We start from the raw sequence: 20,573 nt of genomic DNA, 5'->3' as shown, positions 1-20,573 counted from the left end.
TCTGGGGCATTTCAGTGACCGCCATTAGAAACTCAACATGACAGCAATGAAATTGAAAACAAAATTTCAGAATATCAATCTTTTAGACCAATGACAGAAGTGCAATATACCAGCCTGTCATGGATCCCAAATATCAAGAAGTAGCTAGTGTTACTCAAAGAAAATCACTATATAGTCATGAAAGCTTTGCATGATGACTTTGGACAAATGGGTTAAAAGAGGACTCTAGAACTGGTAAGAAATAGATTTTCCATGCCTAAGATGACTATAGATATCACACAGAAATGTGAGGCTTATGCTAATTGTATGCAAAGAAAAGTAGAATGGGCTCGGGTAAATTTTTATAAAAAAGAAATATTAGTGAACCTTGGGAACTGGTTCTTGTCTCTAGAATGAGACAAAAACTATAAGCCATATATTTGTGGTGATGTCATAAAATATGCACAGGAATACCTAAACAGGACTCAAAAAGCTTCCATGGTTGCGAAAGTGTTCTGGGAGAAGTATTTTTTGCCAGGATCCATTAAGATAAAGGATTCCACCAGACATGTTGCTGCCAATTTTATACCCTTCATGCTGATGTTTGGGTTTGGGAGTTTCTGAGGATGGAGAGAGTGCGACAATTTTTTACAAGTGTATCTCCCAACTGACCAGAAGCTGAAAGAAGCTTATTACCTAGCTACAACTTCAGCCCAAAAGGAGGTTAAAAGAAATAAATTACAATACAATACCCAAATGGTCAAGACTTTGAGCAAGGTGACAGAGGGTTTTTTTTTTGTTGTTGTTGTTTTATTTTTTTGTGAAGCAATCAGGATAAAGTGACTTGCCCAGGGTCACATAGCTAGTAAATATTAAGTGTGGAAGCCAAATTTGAATTCAGGTCCTCTAATTCCAGGGTCAGTGCTCTATCCACTGTACCATCTAGCTGCCCCAAAGTGATGGAGTTTTACTGAAAAATCTTGGTACTCATGAAACACCAACGTTAACAGATCACTGGAAAGCTACTCCATACCTACTTATAAAGAAACTGAATAACTGGCCTTTTACAAAATGGCTCCAGAGACTGGTGGGGGCCTTGCAAAGACAATTCATCGCAATCACTTCAAACCAATTAGTGAGTTAACTGGGCTTCCTGATAAGCAGTTGGAGATTTATGGACACTCGGCCTGGCAGACCCTAAACAGAAGACTGCTTGAACCAGACAAAAAACCTCCAAGAGGACATTTCAAGTGAAGATGATGATATATAGTCCATGTAAAGGAAGGAGGCAAATCCAAGAATCTGCTTTCCTGCTTAAGATCTAAAAAGCCCTTAGGATTAAATATATCTTTCAGGATCTAGTAACATTCTCAGCCAGTGTTGGCCCTCTACAAGTTCAGAGAAGACTAAACTTCTGATGGGGATTATGATCAGCCCATACTATGAACTGGCACAGGTATGGGAGAAAAGACATGTCAGCAGACTGTAGGATAACAAGGACTACCTGATCAGTGACCAGACTAACTTATTCTGTCCTGGATGAAACTAGTGAAACATTACAACTGTAACTATATGTTAATGTTGGTATTCACCCATGTAAGGACTGACATATATGTATCTACATATGTTCATAATGCACATGTTAATGGCTGCATATTTAAGTGTACTTTTAATATTTTCTTAATGATGTTAACATGCTTTGCTTTGATATGTTTATGTAGTAGCTATACTAATCGATTAATTATGTCTCATTTTGTTGTTTATTTCTGCATGTTAGTTTGATATATTTTGTTTATAAGTCTACTGATATTATAGGCCTACTAATGTTGCTATTTAATTTTGTTTGGTGGTATATATATTTGTGATACATGGATATGCATATACTTCTATAACATATGCATATGAAATATATTCTACATATAATTTGGACTTGTCATCCCTGAGGCAACCTGTCAAGTGATGTTTTGCATTGTGCCATGTCTGCTGCATGTTTTACTGATGATACCCTGAGGTGATTACCTAGGATACCATCCTTATTCTATTAAAGGCTGCTATATGTTCTGATACTCCGCTATATAATTACAAATGCCATGTTTACTGTAATTGTTTTGCAAGGGATTACAAAATTTTAAATCCTGGTAGAATGTAATGGTCACATAAAGTGGTTGTCCTGTGAGGGTAGATAGTTTGCTAAGGATCCTGGGAGTTGTCTTTTCATAGTCTCAGAAGAGACAGAAAGAATGATTAGGTGATTGGGTTTGGACTACACAGGGTTATGCTAGCCTAGGAAGTATTTTAACTACTTGGAAAGAAGATAAGAGCATAAAGACAGCAACAGATGGAAAATGTTTTCTGGGAGACTGGCTCTAGTCCCTGTAGCAGCTGGAGCTTCTTTCTTTCCCTAGCTTGCTGCTCTTCATATGAAGAAAGCCCAGCAGGAAATCTAAGAGCTGTGCCGGCCCACTCAGAAAAGCTGCAGGGAAGACAAGGGTCCTACTGCTGCCTCTACACAGTCAGCATTGTTTACTGGTAAGTGTTTCTTTGCTCTTTTAAATTTGCCAACTGGTTGCTTATATTCCAACGATGTCTTGCTAGATAAAGATAACTTTATTACATCCTGAATTAATCTTTGCTATAGAGAGTGGGTAAGGGAGAAAGTTGATGGATAACTGATTAGACAGAATTCAACTGACTGGAAGATATTTCCTTCCTAGTGATCAAAAAGATCACCTGGGGACTCAGAGCTTTTGATAAATTTTATTAATATTTTGTGTGTCTAAGCTTTCTGATTTTAGAGAGAAAAGAATCCATATGAAACTAGTATACTTGCCTGAGCTAAAATCTCTTGAGTTATTTACCTCCTTGCTGACTGGAAAGAGAGATAGAGACCTCTCAGATCACTTTGAATATGAGGACTTTGGCCTTCTCCAGCTTTTTTTAAGCCTCAGAAAATTCCCCAAACAATCTCTACTAAGTATAGAGAAATCTTACCTCTGTGTCTAGGGAGGGAGAAACTACACCAATGAAGTCACAGGTCTTTGAAGAACTGGAGTAGATATGATTTGATCAAGTAAGAGATTTTCTCCAGATTTCTGGGTGTATTTTGATATATAAGAAATGCAAAGCTCCCAAAGTTAACCTGAACATTTGGTGTCATGTGCATCTCCACCAACATAAAATTTTGTTATCCATGGATATAAAGTGGGTTTGAGGGTTGAACTATTTTTGGGGTTATGGGAACAGTGTAATAATTTATATTATAGAGTACAGATTGAAGAATATTTTTTTTCATTTTATTTTCCATGTGAGCTATGAAAAACACATTTTATATGAGAATATTATCACATATTCTATTTTATACATTATATATTCTATAATATAGATTATATTCTATATATAATATAGAATTCTATAATATCGAAATATGTTTTGCATGACTCAGATGTATAATGGGTATCATATTACTTGTCTTCTAAAAGGGTGGGGAAGAAGTAGAGGAAGGAAGAGAATTTGGCACATAAAATTTTTTAAATGAATGTTACAAAGAAATAAATAATTTTGAAATATTATGCCTTTTCCCCTTTCTCTACTGTAGTTGATATGTCAAACATCAGCCATTAGGAAGTTAGTTATGAATGCAATTACAGAATGAGTTCTGTCTAGGTTATCCAGTTAGGAGAATACAAAATTGGTTGGGAGTGCTCAAGAAAGAAAGTTGCCACTTTCATGTTGGAGGTAAGAGGATATTCAAGGGAACTAAGAAGAATCATGATTATAAACAAAATTCAGATAGGAACTACATTATAGGATAAGTTAATAGCCTATGGAATATATTGATTTCTATTGGATACTTTGTTTTCATCCCTATGTATTCTGTTAGTATTTTTTTCTTGTAAATTAAACCTTAAAAACACACATTCCTGGTATAGAGTGTACGGGAAGGAGGTCCAGGAACGTTGGCAGTTGCAAAAGGCAGTGATAAAGTAATGAGTAATTGGTTACAATAGATCTTTGAACCCAATAAGTCAAACTGGCTAAAGGACCACAAAAGCCCTTAAAGGCTTAATATTTTGAGCTTAAGTTTAGAGGCCAGCCAAGTTTTGGAATACATTAATTAAGAAGCCCTGGACAAAATTCTCCCGGGTCCTGTGCAGAAGCTCATTCTCTAGAAAACTGAAGGTCTTCAGCAGGCCTTAAGCCTAGAATGATTTTTCAGACAATGGTTATAGGAATACTCGGTCATCTGACAATAACATGCATTTTTCTTCTTTTCTGACATACTTTCCTTTGAAGTTTTTCAACATGATATTCAAAATGTTTTCTCTCTTCCTTGGTTTGATTTTGAGTCTCTCCCAAAAGAAGTTCTAATTCTTCATTCCGTTCTACTAAATGTTCATGTTCATGCTCGAGTTTCTGGAACTTGTGAAGAAGGTCTGTATACTTGAATTTTTGCTCTTCAATCATTTTTTCACATCTATAACAAAAATAGAAAGATCTAATACAGTTATACGAAGAACAAAGTAACTTCAGATGAAGCATAAACGTCCGGTTTTGAATGTGATAATACTATATGCTAATGAGAATGCAGAAATCCTCTCCACTTCCCACAGGGGAAGGGACAATAACTCTTTCCTTGAGTATACCTAATATTACCTTACAGATTCATTATTATTACTGATGAAAGTCTGGGTAATGGAAATCTCAGCCGGCTTTTGTATCCCTACTCTCTGGAACCTTAGAATTTTAAAATCAGAAATTAGCAACCCAAGAAAGTCCAAACTGCCCCAATGATGCAGGTTAGCTCAGAATCCTCCAGAAGAGCTTGAAATTTGATTCTGTAGTATTTATATATCAGATAAGGATTTAGGGTGATCATCAACAAAACATAGAGATAACAGAAAGCCCCTGTCTCCACATTTGCCTTTTTTTTTCCAGATAGCTAGCTACCTATTTATTATAATTACTATCAAATTATTTCAAACATTGGAAATGTTTAAATGGAAATGGAAATAATCAAGAACAATAACATCGTGGTAAATTCTTAACTATCTGGGTATACATTAGTTATCCAGTTACTAGTCATATAAGTATTATTAACCTAATATTAGTCACATAAATAGTAATCAATAAATACTTGCAATTATGGCAACTTTAAAATTGTAATCAGTGGATGATTCTAATTAGGACAAAATAGTAAGTCTAATACCCATAATTTATATATTCATATCTATAGAATTTGCCTTGTCATGGCATTCAAGCCATCAGTCTGTCCGGCAGTAAATTTTATTTCATGAAGGTTGGAGGTATATGTATACTTTACCTAAAAAACAAAATACTAGAATCTCTCTTCTAGAAAACAAAGATGGGGTAACAGAACTAAAGCATTAGGTACCTGAGTACTCTCCTAGAAGTAATAAATGCTTTCCCCTAATAGTTATTCCATTATTTAACAAACCTATTCCTTTCTGTGACAAAAATAAAACCAGTCAGTATGAGGAGCTCTTAATGTTTTATTGTTTTAATTAAATTTCAGAAGATAGTGTCAAATAATAGAAAACAGACTTAAAGAATGAGAATTTTTGAACAATGAAGAAAATAAAATATTAAAAAGATTACTAAGGAAAGTTGCACATTCTCCTCTGCAGGAAGGTCTTTGAAAAGAGAAAATATTCTTATTTGTGCACCAATTCTTAGATGTCACCTACTTTGGAAGTAAGGAAATAGACTAAAATGCTCTCTCATAGGGCTATCTAGTCTCAGCATTTTATGAATAATCTGTGAATGATTTCTCAGAGAAATTAATGGGATGGGGAGTGGCAGAATAGGACTCCATTGTCAAAAAATAAAACATAATTACTACAAAGAAAGCAAAGTATCCAAGTCATTTGGTCACTATTGCATTCTGAATTACTATATCACTATTATTCCCCCCCCCCCCCAGGCTGGGGTTAAGTGACTTGCCCAGGGTCACACAGCCAGGAAGTGTTAAGTGTCTGAGACCAGATTTGAACTCGGGTCCTCCTGAATTCAAGGCTGGTGCTCTCTCCACTGCGCCCCCTAGCTGCCCCACTACTACTTTAAAAGATAAGGATTAAGGTGGGGGGAGAATGGTGCCAGATAGGGTTTCATTAAATCCTTTAATGTAACATGCTTCTCTTCTTAAAATAAGACAGTATGGGAAGTCAGGGAATCAAGGAGGTACTTGTTAGTAATTTGAGCTTAGGCCAACCAGGTAGGCTTTTCCCCTTAAGGAACCTCAGCTCTGCAAAGTAAGAATGGTACTTGCACCATTTCATAGAGAACACTGTAAAGAACATGTCTTATAAATATCAAACCATTAAATGAATGTGAGTCATTACTATTTGTGTTCATTTTAAAAATATATGATTGAGGAGTTTTCAATTATTAGGTTGGAATGATAATGTTTGCTCATGGATGGGCCCCTGACAAGCACCAGTGAGTCCAAACTAAAGAAATGCATGATCCAGCGTGGGACCCAGTTTGACTGCTTTGGACACCATCTACAATGTTCCTGAACGCTAAATTCCTGAGTTTGCAAGGGTGATTAGAGATGTTACTCATTCATTAGGTCTGAGCAGTGAGGTCCCTCTGAGAGAGCAAGAAGGGGAAAGCTGTTACTCACTTCACTCATCCTCTTCCTCATGACTCATTAAGGGGGCACGGGGAAGTAAGGGCACCAACCATCCCCTCCCTTTCCATGGCTGGCTACTGGTAGCAGTATGGGATTGAAGGGAAAGCATGTAAGCTGTTTGTCTCTGTTCACAAAGCTCACCTTTTATGAAATATGTCATCACTTTTTTCACTTCTTTCTGCTTCATAGTTGTCTTTGGACACTATTTCTTTCTTTTTATCCTGCCAGATAAATTTAAAAATGATTAATAACTTATGGCAGCACAGATACAAATCAATCACAAACATCCATTAAAGGTTTATGTGCTTTATGTCAGATGCTCTGTTAGGTGCTGGAATGCAAAGATAAAGAAAAATAGTAGTTCTTGCCCTCAAGGAGCTTACATTTTATCAGGAGATTACAAGTCCTTACATAAACATACAGAATAATAACAAAATTGAAGACTCTTTTTAATGTCCCACATTACTCTGTATGTGGATCTCATTCATTTTCTCTACTACAAAGAAGCCAAAAACCCTGTGAATAAAAACTCTCAATGTTAATGTCCTTGGATATTTTATAGGAAAAAAACCAAACAAACTCATTATTCAAATAATTATTTCATTAGTAAGTGCCACTCTAAAGAAATGTAAGTGATTATTAAGAAGCCCCAGAAATCATTCACATATTATCCTTTTCACAATAGTCCCTGAAGGAGCTTATACCCAATTAATCCTAAAAGACTTCTAATAATACTCAAAACATTTATTTTGGAACACCTCAGTGGAATATCCTTTGCAGAACACCACATATTGTTCTCTGTTTGCTCAATAGTGGAAAACTTTGTCAGCTGAATTTTTTTCTTTTTTAAATAGGTCATTCATGGCTAAATCTGATAAAGTATTGAATGAGATGAGGTGAGATCTTTCAAGACAGTTGTGAAAATTGAGTAAGGCTTCATCTACTTCAGAGTTCGAGTAGGCCTGAAGGACTCTGAAGGGCATTGCCTTCCCCTCCTATGACATCTCCCTATTTCATCCAAATATGGGCAACTATGTACTTATTGGTCAAGTTCAATTTCATGGGTAGATCTCGAGTTTAGAATGTAAGACTCTCAGCCAATGAGGATGAGAGTCAGTGGTGGGAGGGGGCGTTTTGCGTTAGGGATTAAAGGTGCTGTCCTGCCCACAGGAGGCGCTTCCTCTCTTCGATAGTCTACTCGAAGAGTGGGACGCCCTTCTCGCGAGAATGTACAATAAACTTTGCTTTTCTCTAGAGCTCTCTCCAGCTTTTTTATTAAATGGTGACCCTTCACCATTTCCGTACCACACAGTTTGGGGGCTCGTCCGGGATCCTTTACTCGGTGAGTAAGTGAACTCCTGGGTGCTAGTGGGATGGCGCCCTGCCTTGATTTAGGCAGCCCGCCAGCTTCCAGGGGCTTCTCTTTGCTCCCTGACGTAGAGTGGACCCGAAGTGGAGAAACTCAGAGAAAAGCAACGGAAACTCCGCGGTGAAAATCCCAACCGGTTGGTGGAGGACAGATCAGTCAAGAAATTTGCTGCGCAGCAACCCAGTGGAGGTAAGCGTCCTGTGAAGCCCCTTGAGTCTAGTTATAGATTCTGGAGGGGGCTGTAGACGGTAGACAGGAAGAGAGCTAGGCCTTCCTGGGTGACTGAGTTAACTGGTGACAGTTAGCGTGTTTGGGCGTTTAGGAGTCTGTTAAACTCCTTCCAAATTCAATGGGTGTGGCCTAGTCCCAGCCAGCCCTCGCGGAGAGAAATGAGAAAAATGATCATAAGATACCGGTAGATATTCCCTTGGGAGATAAATTAAGTAATTGGAACAAACTGCCAAAATATGAGGAAAAATAAAAAGCAAGAAAAAGATGATAAGGTATTGTTGTTTTGTTGCAGACTGGTGGTACCAAAGGATTAAATGGTACCTGAAAGGAAGGACCTGAGAGGATTTAATTCCATTAGCCCTTCCAGGGGCCTTCAGGCGGGGAGGAGAACTAGGTCTTTTGAAGCAGGGTTCGTTTCAGCTGACCAGAAATAGCTGTTAGTAAATCCCATTTGGGATCAGAAACCCTGTACACGGGGAAGTATGTGGGATTGAGCGAGTGAAGATGGTGGCTTCCTTCCTCTTCCTCCCACATGTCCTGACTGCAGCAGGGCCACATGGGCCGGGGGAAAGAAACCTTTAAGTTTTATGAAATTTGGGTCAGTTACGTGCAAACATTGAAGTGTAAAGTTTAAAAATATATACATATATATTTACTTAAAGGCGGGACAGGAAAGATTGATTTGTAAAAGTAATTAATAGTTTAAATGGAGCTATGATATATTGGGTCGGGAAGCATGGTGGTGTGGGGGAAGGGTGACCACGTGGAGAGGTCCCTCCCATTAAGTATAGTGGGGTTTTTTGTTTTTAATAACTGCACCTCCTTGCTGATTTAGATATTAATTATTTCTACTGTTTAAAGGAAAAGCCTACATTTATATGGTGTTGATAACTGAATGTTTTATTTTTATTTTTCAAGTCTATAACTGTTCTAAGGAGTTGGAACTGAAGTTTTCTGAAAACAAGTTATTCAATATTTATTTACATGCGTGATAGTCTCCTTGTTTAAAGATTATTTTAATCTGATCTGATAATTTGATAGGGTTATTTGCAAAAATTTTAATCCTGCTTCCTTTTTGTCCCCTGGAGAACAGAACTATTGCTATGTTTTGGGAAATTTACTAGTCTGTTGTGTATAATATGATAATTTCTGTAAACAGGGGGGGGAGGGAAACTGAGATTTCAACTGGTCAGAAAATTGGGAAAAACTGATGTCTTATTTCAGTTCAGGCCTAATTGGAAACTACTTACTCTTTGCTTACCTCATCATTTTGGTTCCCTGATGAAGGACCTCGAAAATAGACATAATTTGGGTACTGAATGGAACTCTGGAAAAGGTAAAAGATTTTTTTTCTTTTTTTGCACCGGACATGCAGGCTGCTTCTGGCCTGGATCGTTGTTAGAGCTCTATGCTCGGCACAATTCTTTTAAGAATTGCTGCGATTGACAAAAGGTCTCCTTTTGTCTCGCTCTCTTGTCTCTACAGATAAGGGAGAGGCTGCAAAAAGTTGAAAAAGCTCTTTACCTGTCCACTAGCTAGACACACCTGATTTTAGCAGATGCTGGGTTTGGAGAAGGCTGCAGAGACAAAAGGCCTTTACAGGGGACTCTAGCTGAAAATTTGCTAGACTATGATTGGCTAGCTTATGTTTTAATTTTGAATTATTGAGCTGACTCAGTCCTGCCTCAGTTTCCTTGCCTCTTAGTTCTGCAAACCCCCCCCCCCCTGCCTCTATCAGAATACTTGATAAGACCTTATGTTTCAGAATAGCAGAATGTCTCTCCCATTACAAGTTAATGGGAATCTATTATCAAAACTTCTTGAATTCTCTTGTGTGGAATTAGAGATTCTGTATATGATTGTATTTGCATTGGATGTTTTTAAAAACAAACTGATTTGTATGAATAATGTTCACTTATGAAAGATCTACTTGGATATAAACTCATTGGGACAAATTCCTTATTGTTATCAACACAAGGTTATGATAAATATTTGTTTAGAATTTATGTATGGTTCTTCTAGGATGGTAAATGGGAAAAGAAATGGGTTTGTTAGAACTTCCACTGTTACCAAGGGCAGTCTACCTGCCCATTGGTCTGCTCAAACTTGTGAATTGCATACAATTCTTTAAATCAAGCGTTAAAATTATTGTGTGACCAAGATGGGAATATATATACTGATTCTAAATATGCCTGGGGTGTGGTGCATGTATTTGGGAGGATTTGGGAGGAAAGAGGATATGTAAACAGTAAAGGTAAAGAACTGGTTCATCATACACTAGTCAGAGAGATACTAGAAAATATTCTGACTCCTAGGAATATAGCAGTAATACATGTAAAGGGACATCAGATGGGAAATTCTTTTGAGGAAAGGGGAAATAGATTAGCAGACCGGGAGGCCAAGGGAGCCGGAGATCAGGAAATCTCTCATATAATGGCTTTGATACCTGTACTTCCCCCTAGTCTACCCTCTCCTAGTTTTACTCAGGAGGAAAAAGAGAAAGCCTCAACTCTCGGAGCAGTTGAGAACTCGGAAGGACGATGGCTCTTACCTGACGGCAGAGAGGTACTGACCAAAGCAAGTATGAGGCAAGTCCTTCAGCAACTGCACCAGGGCAGTCATTGGGATGTCCAAAACCTGTGTGATGCTATACTGACAAGGTATGTTTCCCCCGGCCTATATACTATGGCTCGACAACTGGTGGACGGTTGTCTTGTTTGTCGAAGGACTAACAGGGCTGCCCAACGCCAGCTTCCAAAAGGGGGACGACCTCCTGGAATCAGACTATTCCAAAGCATCCAGGTGGACTTTACTGAGCTGCCACCAGTGGGTCGCCTTAAGTTCTTGCTGGTCATAATGGACCATCTGACCTCATGGGTGGAGGCATTCCTGTCAGGCCGAGCAACTGCCTCGACAGTAAGTAAGGTCTTATTAGAACAAATTATTCCTAGGTACGGAATGGTGGAGAGGATAGACTCGGGTCAGGGAACACATTTTTCTGCCCAGGTATTGCAGAATCTGATTAGGGCCTTAGAAATCACTTGGGATCTCCATACCCCTTGGCATCCTCCCTCTTCTGGGAATGTAGAAAGGATGAACCAAGAAATAAAACGGCAGCTGACTAAGTTATCTTTAGAGACCCAATTACCTTGGACGAAATGCCTTCCTCTCGCTCTGGTTAGAATCAGGACCAAGCCACGTAGAGATATTGGGCTTTCACCTTATGAATTATTGTATGGTCATGCTTTCCAGGCTTATCCTAAAGGAAACTGGGACCCTATTTTAGAAACTAAGGATTTGTTTGTTAAGAGATATGTTAAATCATTGCTGGAACATTTGCAAGGACTTCAACAAAAAGGGCTAATAGCTCAGACTCCTCCTCTAGGTTTCCCTGTTCATAGAATTCAGGTTGGTGATTGGGTGCTGATCCGTTCCTGGAAGGACGAGAAGCTGACTCCGTGCTGGGACGGACCCTACCAAGTGATACTGACTTCAGATACTGCGATTCGCACTCAGGAACGAGGCTGGACACACCACACCAGGACAAAAGGACCTGTGGCGCCACCTTTATCAGAGTGGACAGTTGAAGACAGGGGAGACCTCCAATTACATAAGAGGAGGGGACCTCCACTGAATGGGAACACTGATTCTGAATCCAGTGCATTGTAACTGTATGACTTCTCTTTTCTTACTTTGGGTCTCTTTGCCTGTTTGTGATTTGATATATTTTCCTTTGGGAAGTTCACCTTAACTTCACGGTGTTATAATAGTTGAACATTATGAGGCTCTCGCTAAGCTTTGGGTTTATCTATTTCCTTACGATAGCCATAGAAACTAGACCTTTACCTTCTAGAGATGAGAACCAATTTCTCCTGCTCATGCAGAATATAGGGAGGACATTTAACTTATCGAATTGTTGGATCTGTGGTGGATCCCAACAATTGAACCAATGGCCATGGGTACCTGTCCCCTTAAGCCCAGCCTGGATCCTTAGCAACAGATCCCAAATTAATAATGGGACCGGTTTCTGGAATTTAGAAGAGAAACATCAGTGGTCATTGACCAAAGATAGGAAAGGGAAATACTGCTTAAATCAGACAGGACAAGGTTTGAAGCTGGGAAATAGTGTATGTGAGTGGACCTATTCGAGAACAGACCTGAGGCCAAAGACAATTGACTGTACAAAAATGTCTAAATATTGGCGGGATACGGGGAGGAATCCTCAATTGAAGTGTGGGAAGGACTAGAAAGACTGTACCTTGGATGTTCTCCCAGAAATAGGAGAGCAGGGATATTGCTATCAACAAGTCACTACTGCTGAGTGTGATGAAGTAGAATGGGATGTATTGAGATGTATAAAAGAGAATAAGAGGAAAGGGAACATATACATTGGGTACAGTTACCAATGGGGTTGGTATAATGTCACCCCAGGGACACCCGGGCAACATGGGACTCTGTTTTCCACATTTTGGAGTACCTCTAATCTAACAGGCCAGTGGCCAGTTAGGTGCCAATTGTAGTTGGAGAAAAGAGCAAGGTTTATGGAAATGCCAGTATGACCCCTTTGTGGGGGAAGCCCCCTAGGAACGAGAGACCAACAATATTACCCTTTTACAAGGAATAGCTCAGACATATTTCCAAGGGAACAACCTGCTCTAAAGGGTCATTATTGGATCTGTGGTTTAACTGCCTATACTCTGCCTCTTAATTGGACAGGGAATTGTTATATTGGACTAATAAGGCCAAAAGTTTTCTTTCTTCCCGAACAGGCAAACCAATATTTAGGGATTCAGTTGTATGATAATTTGGGAAGGGAGAAACGGAGTTTAGATACCTCCATCACTTGGACTGGAGATGCAAATGGTTGGGGTGAGGCCTGGCCTCCAGAAAGAATAGTCAAAGAGTATGGGCCAGCGACCTGGGCTCAAGATGGAAGTTGGGGATATAGAACTCCAATATACATGTTGAACAGGATAATTAGGCTTCAGGCAGTTGTAGAGATTATCACCAATCAGACAGCTGAGGCACTACATCTTTTGGCTGATGAAGCTACTCAAACCAGAGAGGCTATTTTACAACATAGACTTGTGCTGGATTATTTGTTGGCTGAGGAAGGGAGAGTTTGTGCTAAACTAAATTTATCCACATGTTGTATAAAGATTGGTAACAATCGTAATCTAGTGAAGGAAATCACTAAGAACATTAGGAAACTTGCTCATGTTCCTGTACAGACTTGGACCTCACTGTTCAATACTTCTAGATGGTCCTGGTTTGGGAAGCTGGTGGAAGCAGCTCCTTTGGTTTGGCCTTATAGCTCTTAGTGGTGTTATATTATTCCCTATCTACATCCCTTGTTTGATCAGATTAATAACCAGAATTGTCCAAAACTCATCATCTGGAATGATCAGGTTGGAAGAGAAAGCTGAAGGGTCTGTTAAATAGATGCTGTTAAAAGGGTAAGGGTGGAGCCGGTGCCCAAGGCCAACAGAAACCAGAAGGAAGTGAGGAATTCATAGGGAATGTGAAATTATGTTACAAAAATTTGAAGAGATCTCAGTGTACAAAATAAGAGGAGGGACTGAATGAGATGAGGTGAGATCTTTCAAGACAGTTGTGAAAATTGAGTAAGGCTTCATCTACTTCAGAGTTCTAGTAGGCCTGAAGGACTCTGAAGGGCATTGCCTTCCCCTCCTATGACATCTCCCTATTTCATCCAAATATGGGCAACTATGTACTTATTGGTCAAGTTCAATTTCATGGGTAGATCTCGAGTTTAGAATGTAAGACTCTCAGCCAATGAGGATGAGTCAGTGGTGGGAGGGGGCGTTTTGCGTTAGGGATTAAAGGTGCTGTCCTGCCCACAGGAGGCGCTTCCTCTCTTCGATAGTCTACTCGAAGAGTGGGACGCCCTTCTCGCGAGAATGTACAATAAACTTTGCTTTTCTCTAGAGCTCTCTCCAGCTTTTTTATTAAATGGTGACCCTTCACCATTTCCGTACCACACAGTATCTAATAGTGGGTTTTTATAAAATAAAATAATTAAACTACCTTTTGTGTGTTCTTAATAAACCACCTCTGATAGCATCTCCAGTAGGGAAGTTTTAGTAAGTATGAGTGTTTAGAAGCACAACACTCATTGACTTTTTAAGTTTGGTTTGTTTAAAACGCACACACACACACACACACACAAGGCAGCAAGCAGATAAAGGACTTTATGGTTGCATTTAACATACACTAATTTTTTTTCACTAAATACTGGGTGATTAGATAAGGAAAGCATGGATTTAAAATGAATAGATTTTGTTTTCTTCAAATCTGGACCAGCCCATGACACCTCTGAGCACCTTTCTACCTCAGTCCCAGTGTCCTTCTCTCACTAGGAATAAATCCACCCTACAGATCCCTCCTCCCTAGATCTCCATTTGAGAAATCACCCATGCCAGATAACATGTTCTCTTCCAACCAGGACTTGTCTATGAGGCTTCAGGCCACCCCCTCAACTCCCTCCCTTCTTCCCCCCGCAACCTTCTCTCCTTCCTAACTTTCCTCTTATTACAGAGGGGAACAGCACTAAGCCAGACATCCAAACTTGAACCACACAAGTCATGCAAAGCTCCCAGCTCTCTCACAGCATCCAATCTGTTGTCAAGGCCTGCTGATTTTACCTTCCTAATATTTCTGGGACCTCTGACACTGGCACCACTGGGTGCAGGCCTTCCTCCCCTCACTCTCCTGCCTCTGCTTTGCCTTCTCTCCAGCCCAAGGATCAAATATAAAATCCTATTTGGCTTTTAAAGTTGTTTTTTTTTTTTTTTTTTTTTTTTTTACCTTTCTGGTCTTCTTACACCACAGAGGAAGCTCTGTGACCCAATGACCCTGACTTCCTTGCCATTCCTTGCCTGCATTTCCTGACTCTGGACATTATTCCCAATGTCCCCCATCCTCTCCTTCCTCACCTCCACCCTCGGGCACCTCTGACTTCCTGACAGAGGTCTCAACTAAGATCCACTCTCCTGTGAGAAGCCGAGATGTCCCTTCATTGTAACGCCCCTTTCTCTCTGTCGATTATTTCTAATTAATTTTGTTTATAATTTGTATATAGTTGTTGGCAAGTTGTCTCATTAGATATAAGCTCCCCGAGGTCAGGAGCCTGCTTTTTAATTTTATTTGCATTCCTTGGACATAACTCGGTATATGGCAGATAGTAAGTGCTTAATAAATTCTCTAGGCAGATAGCTGGGACACTGGATAGAGACAGAATTCAGCCTCAGACAACTTACTAGTTATGTGAATGTAGCTAAGTCACTTAAACTCTGCCTCAGCTTCCCCATCTGTAAAATGGGATAATAGAGCACCTTCCTCCCATATGGTTATGAGGATGGCATGAACTATTTATAAAGAGTTTTGCAAACCTTAAAGACCTATTTAATGCTATCTATCTACCCACTCCCAGCTACTCAGTAAACTCCAGAGCTTCTCTATCACTTTTTTTTTTTTTTTTTTTTTTTTTCTGAGGCAATGGGATTAAATGACTTGCCCAGAGTCACACAGTGTCTGAGGCCAGATTAGAACTCAGGTCCTCCTGACTTCAGAGCTGGTGCTCTATCCACTGTGCCACCCAGCTGTCCCCTCTATCACTTTTAAGATCACACATAAAGACGGTTTTTTTGGTACATAAAGCTCTTCCTGCCTTTTCCATGTCCTTTGCAGTCCAGCCACACTGGCATCTTTGCTATTCCTCACATATAATATTGACTTCAGGAATTGCTGGTTTCATTCAGAATTGAGGAAAGCCTTTCCTGGTCCTCCTAGCTTCTGGTTCCTGGCACTATGGTCAGGGCAGCACTAATTAGAATTTGGTTTTTTTTTGTCTTTTAAAGAACTCATTAGTATACAATAATCTTTTGCTGCAAACATTGGTTTTATATGATTTGAAAATGATTTTACAAGATTTTGGTACTGTTAAGGGACAGGTCAATTCTCCAAGAGCCTCCACAGCTGTGGATCATAGCATCTGAAGGAGCTGCAGGGCAGCCTTTGCTGACACAGGTGTTGCAGACTAGGAATGAGATAAATTGGAGGCAGGGGAATTGGAGAGAGGTCAGAGAACACATCGGCCTCTCAGGCAGAGAGGTCAGAGAGAAACAACCGCCTCTCAATATCCTTGTATCATCCTCTCACATGGGGAGGTCCATTCTGATTTGGATCTCCAGTAGCCACTATCAGGTGGCTCCCGTGTATTCCAACAGCTCTCCTGTGTATTCCACCATGATACATATAGGAAGAAATATGTTAAATGCTAAATTAATTTTTTTTCAACTCTGCCTTTTCTTCTAAAATTTATTTTATTTTATTTATTTTTATATATATTTCTATTTATTAGTATTATTTTAAACACTATTTTATTTAATATTTAATATTTCTATTTAAAATAATTTAACCTAATGATATTTAATATAATAGATAATTAATATTAATATTTAATAAATATTATTTAATAATGTATTATACTTATATTTGTTTATTTTATTTTGAAAAATAAAGAAAAGAAAAGCCCTAATAACAAACAAATATGGATTAACTAGGATATTAAAGGAGGAAGAAAGTTGGCTACTGGCTGACATCAGTAGATAATAAGATTGTCAACTGGGTCCCAGGAGGCAAGTTGATTATTTGCAGTGAATTACACCCAAGGAAGGCTCCAGAACTTAGCAAGAACATGGCTATATTGTCTAAGATTTCTAGGGGTGACAGGGATGAATTTTTTTGTCTCGTGCCTAATAGGTTTTCCTCCAAAGAGATAGTGAGGCAAGGAATATATTGTGTCTGCCTATGGAAGCAGCTGGGTAGCCTGGCAGATAGAGTGCTGAGCTTAGAGTTGGGACAGGTCTTACAAGTTTAAGTCCAGATCCTGACAAAATATCTGATACATATTAGATACTTAATAAACACTGAATGATTGATTGATTAGCATTTCAATAAATATACTCTGATTTCACCTCCAGCAAACTGAGTACTCAAATACTTGGAAATTCAATTCAACAAACATTTTTTAAGTGTCTACTATGCAAAAGGCACTATGCTAAGGCACAGTAGCCTTTTTTTCTGCATATACCTATGCAGTGTGTATATAGCACCCTAAAGTCTGCAAAGGGCTTTATAACTATCTCACCTTATGGAGGAGGGGAATGAAGGAACCGAGGCAGACAGAGTGATTTGCTCAGGATTACACATCTAGTAAATGTTTGAGATTGTACTTGAATTCAAGCCTTTCTGAATCTGGGTCCAGAACTCTACCACTGTATCATCTGGCTGTATCATGAGTGTCAGTCTACCTGTGCTTATCTCTGTGTCCCATCTGTTTTCTATGTCCAGATCTATGCTTGTAATTGAATTATATATTTATATATTTTATAATTGATATATGTATGAATAATCTGCCAGCGCAGTGAGTTAGAGGAGATAAAAAATTTCCTTATACAAAGCTTTTAAACTAATTCTCCCAATTCTTTACTTGCATACAAAAGGGACTTCAGGAATATAAGTCCAGGTTTTTTTTGAGACCACATATTCCTAGAAACACGATCTTTCCTGTATAAAGCAGCTTAGATTCTGCTGAATGAATAAATTGAATGATTCAAAAGAGATCTTAAAATCAAAGCTATTAAAAAACTGAGTTGAAGACTGGTACCAGAGACACTATCCTTTACCCTTGCCCTATTTTCAACTCCTACCATCTAGTTTTAAATTAGAGCAATGCCACTGAACATAATGCAATATCATTATGCTATAGGAATAAATCAAAAATGCATTCTATTTAGCAGAGCAATCATTTAGCAAAAGTTTCAAGCTTTTTTTTTAAGGCAGTGGAGGAAAATAGAAGTAAAGTAGATAGTAAAGAAACTTTTACTGCAAGTGTTGGTAGTTTCAACTGATTTTGAAATCCCATTGAATTTCACATTAAAATTACCAGAGGTGGCAAGTGTAGATAAGAATGATGAAACTAAAAATGTCTTCAAGAAAAAAAAAAATCAATGAAGGTGAATAGATTGATCAATTCATTTTTAATGGGGATGAAATAGGCTTATTCTTAAAAAGGATTCCTTCCAAAACTTAGAATTCTAAGAAAAAAATTCAATCTGGATCTAGAATGCACAGTTTTTCTTGGGAATTATTGCCAAAGGAGATTTTAAATTAAAGTCAACCTTTGTTAATTGTTTTCAAAAGCTATGACACAAAAACACATTGATTGTTTCCCATTTTTGACAGGCAAATTAGAAGCATTAGTAAATAAAATTGTTTTCAAAGACTGGTTATTTTAGCCCAGTAGGTGAAAAACATTTCAAAGACAACATTATCACATCTAAAGCATTTCTGATTTTAGATAATATCCCAAGTCATTCAAGTACATTTGGTTCAATGTATGAGAATCTGAATGTGAACATCCCCCAAGATGTGGATAAAGTTCTCTGAGCCTACCAGTATATGCATAAAGATTTAAAGAAAGAAGATAGTTCAGTCTATGCTGCTAAAACATTTTAAATAACAGTGTTTTCATCATATCAAAAGTATAGTGTTATCTTTAGATATAATATTCAATCATTTTTAATTTTTACATTTCATTTTCTTTAACTAATTGCTTAGCTTGAATTAGTAACATATTTTTCTTTTTTTTCATTTAAAATATGTTTCACTGCATATTTCTGTTTATAACTTTTACACTAACTGGAACATAATTTGTTCCAATTTTACATCTACAAAGGTCCTACTATGTGATAATATTTAAGTTATTAAATATAATAGTAACTATTTTAAATAATATTTAAATTATTAATTACAAAATAGTTCTTTAAAATCTTACCAATTCCACACACATTTTTATTTCTGAGTCTTTCTGGATATGATTTCTTAATGCCAGAATGTCTCTGTCCAGTTCATGATTGTGTTGCTTTGCTTCCTGTAGGTTGGTTGATTCTGAAAGAAAGGAAACAATAAGATATATAGACTAGACTGAATCTAGGATAGTTTTGGGGAATGCTATCATGGACATTTAATCTATGTCTACTAATTCCCATCCCTGTAATCTCACAAAAGTAAATCATAGTAGCTAATAACATATGAACTAATTCCTTGTAGTAGGTTGAGCCAATCTTCACAATGCCAGGCCAGTAACAGGGGGAGGGAAGAGGGGGCTTCTGCGGCCATGAGTGTGGAGTGGAAAGAGTGCTGCTGGACTCACAGTCAGGAGACCTCAGTACTTGCCCTGCTTCCGACACTTTTTAGCATTATGGCCATGGCCAAGTCACACGTTTTCTGAGTCTCTATTTCTTCATCTGTAAAATGGGAATAATAACACTTGTGCTACCTACCTTACAGCTGTTTTGAGAAAAATACTTTGCAAACCTCAAAGCATTACATATGAATATAAATTGTTATTTTCCTTACTGATAGGGGCACAAGAACTTCCAGGGAACAGAGTTTTGAAATTGTCTACCTCACCTTATAAAACCTGAAAAAAGTCTTGAAAAAAAATTCAGAAAAATAAAACAACCATTCCAAATGGTAATACCACCCAGTCATTGAGAAAAAAAATGCATCTCTTTGTCAGGGCCATGACCCAGAAAAATCTCTTTCATCTTGACTGCCTTCTAGGACTATTTCACCTGAGCAGCCTTACAGAGTCCTTGGCCTCTCCTTCCCCCATTAGACTTAAAGTGGCAGTGGAGAGAATAATCACTTAGAATCCCTTCCAACTGCTAGCATTTCTGTGACTTTCAGCAAGTCACTTTACCTGAGGCTCAATTTCACATTCTAAAAATGGCCAATATATGCTCTTTTTACCTTTCAGGGCTGTTGTAAGAATCAAATGGGATAATTAAAGTAAAGGCATCTTGTAAATTCCAAACTGCTATTAAAAAAATATAAGTTGTCATCGTGTAGTTCCCAGATTAGACTGAAGAAGGAGGTGTACAGAAATATTTACTATTTATCCTTTATTAATATTAGTGAACCAAGCTTTACGTAGCTAAAAATGTGCTAAGCCAAAAGACTCTCAAGTCAGGCTGACTCGAGACACTCCAGGGAAGTTGGATGGTTAAAATTAGAATGGAAAAGAAAAAAAATACAAAGAGAAATTAAGAAGCAGACACTTCCAGTGTTCAGAAACATTGAATCAATGATTTGAGATACATTAATGTACTATTGGAGTTGTGAACTGGTAAATCATACTGAAGAATAATTTGGAACTATGCTCAAAGGACTATACAACCATGCATATGCTTTGACCTAACAATACCATTGCTAGGTCTATCTCAAAAAAAAGATCAAAGAAACAGGAAAAGT

At 38.2% G+C, this 20,573-nt stretch overlaps 1 protein-coding gene across 7 annotated transcripts in view; it reads right to left on the bottom strand.

Moving 5' to 3' along the window:
* CCDC30 (coiled-coil domain containing 30) overlaps positions 1 to 20,573 on the bottom strand; it is a 134,794-nt gene that overhangs the window by 86,201 nt on the left and 28,020 nt on the right. For all 7 annotated transcript variants that reach the window (XM_074305469.1, XM_074305472.1, XM_074305474.1 and 4 more), the window contains 3 exons: positions 19,093 to 19,205; positions 6,773 to 6,852; positions 4,261 to 4,453 (listed from right to left, as the gene is read on the bottom strand). In XM_074305469.1, the coding sequence (XP_074161570.1) occupies positions 4,261 to 4,453; positions 6,773 to 6,852; positions 19,093 to 19,205 (386 nt within the window). The remainder of the gene's footprint in view (positions 1 to 4,260; positions 4,454 to 6,772; positions 6,853 to 19,092; positions 19,206 to 20,573) is intronic.

This window comes from Sminthopsis crassicaudata, chromosome 3 (assembly GCF_048593235.1).
Source record: "Sminthopsis crassicaudata isolate SCR6 chromosome 3, ASM4859323v1, whole genome shotgun sequence".
Taxonomy (NCBI): Eukaryota; Metazoa; Chordata; class Mammalia; order Dasyuromorphia; family Dasyuridae; genus Sminthopsis; species Sminthopsis crassicaudata.
Note: the sequence above shows the minus strand (reverse complement) of the source record. Positions and strands in the feature narration are given on the sequence as shown.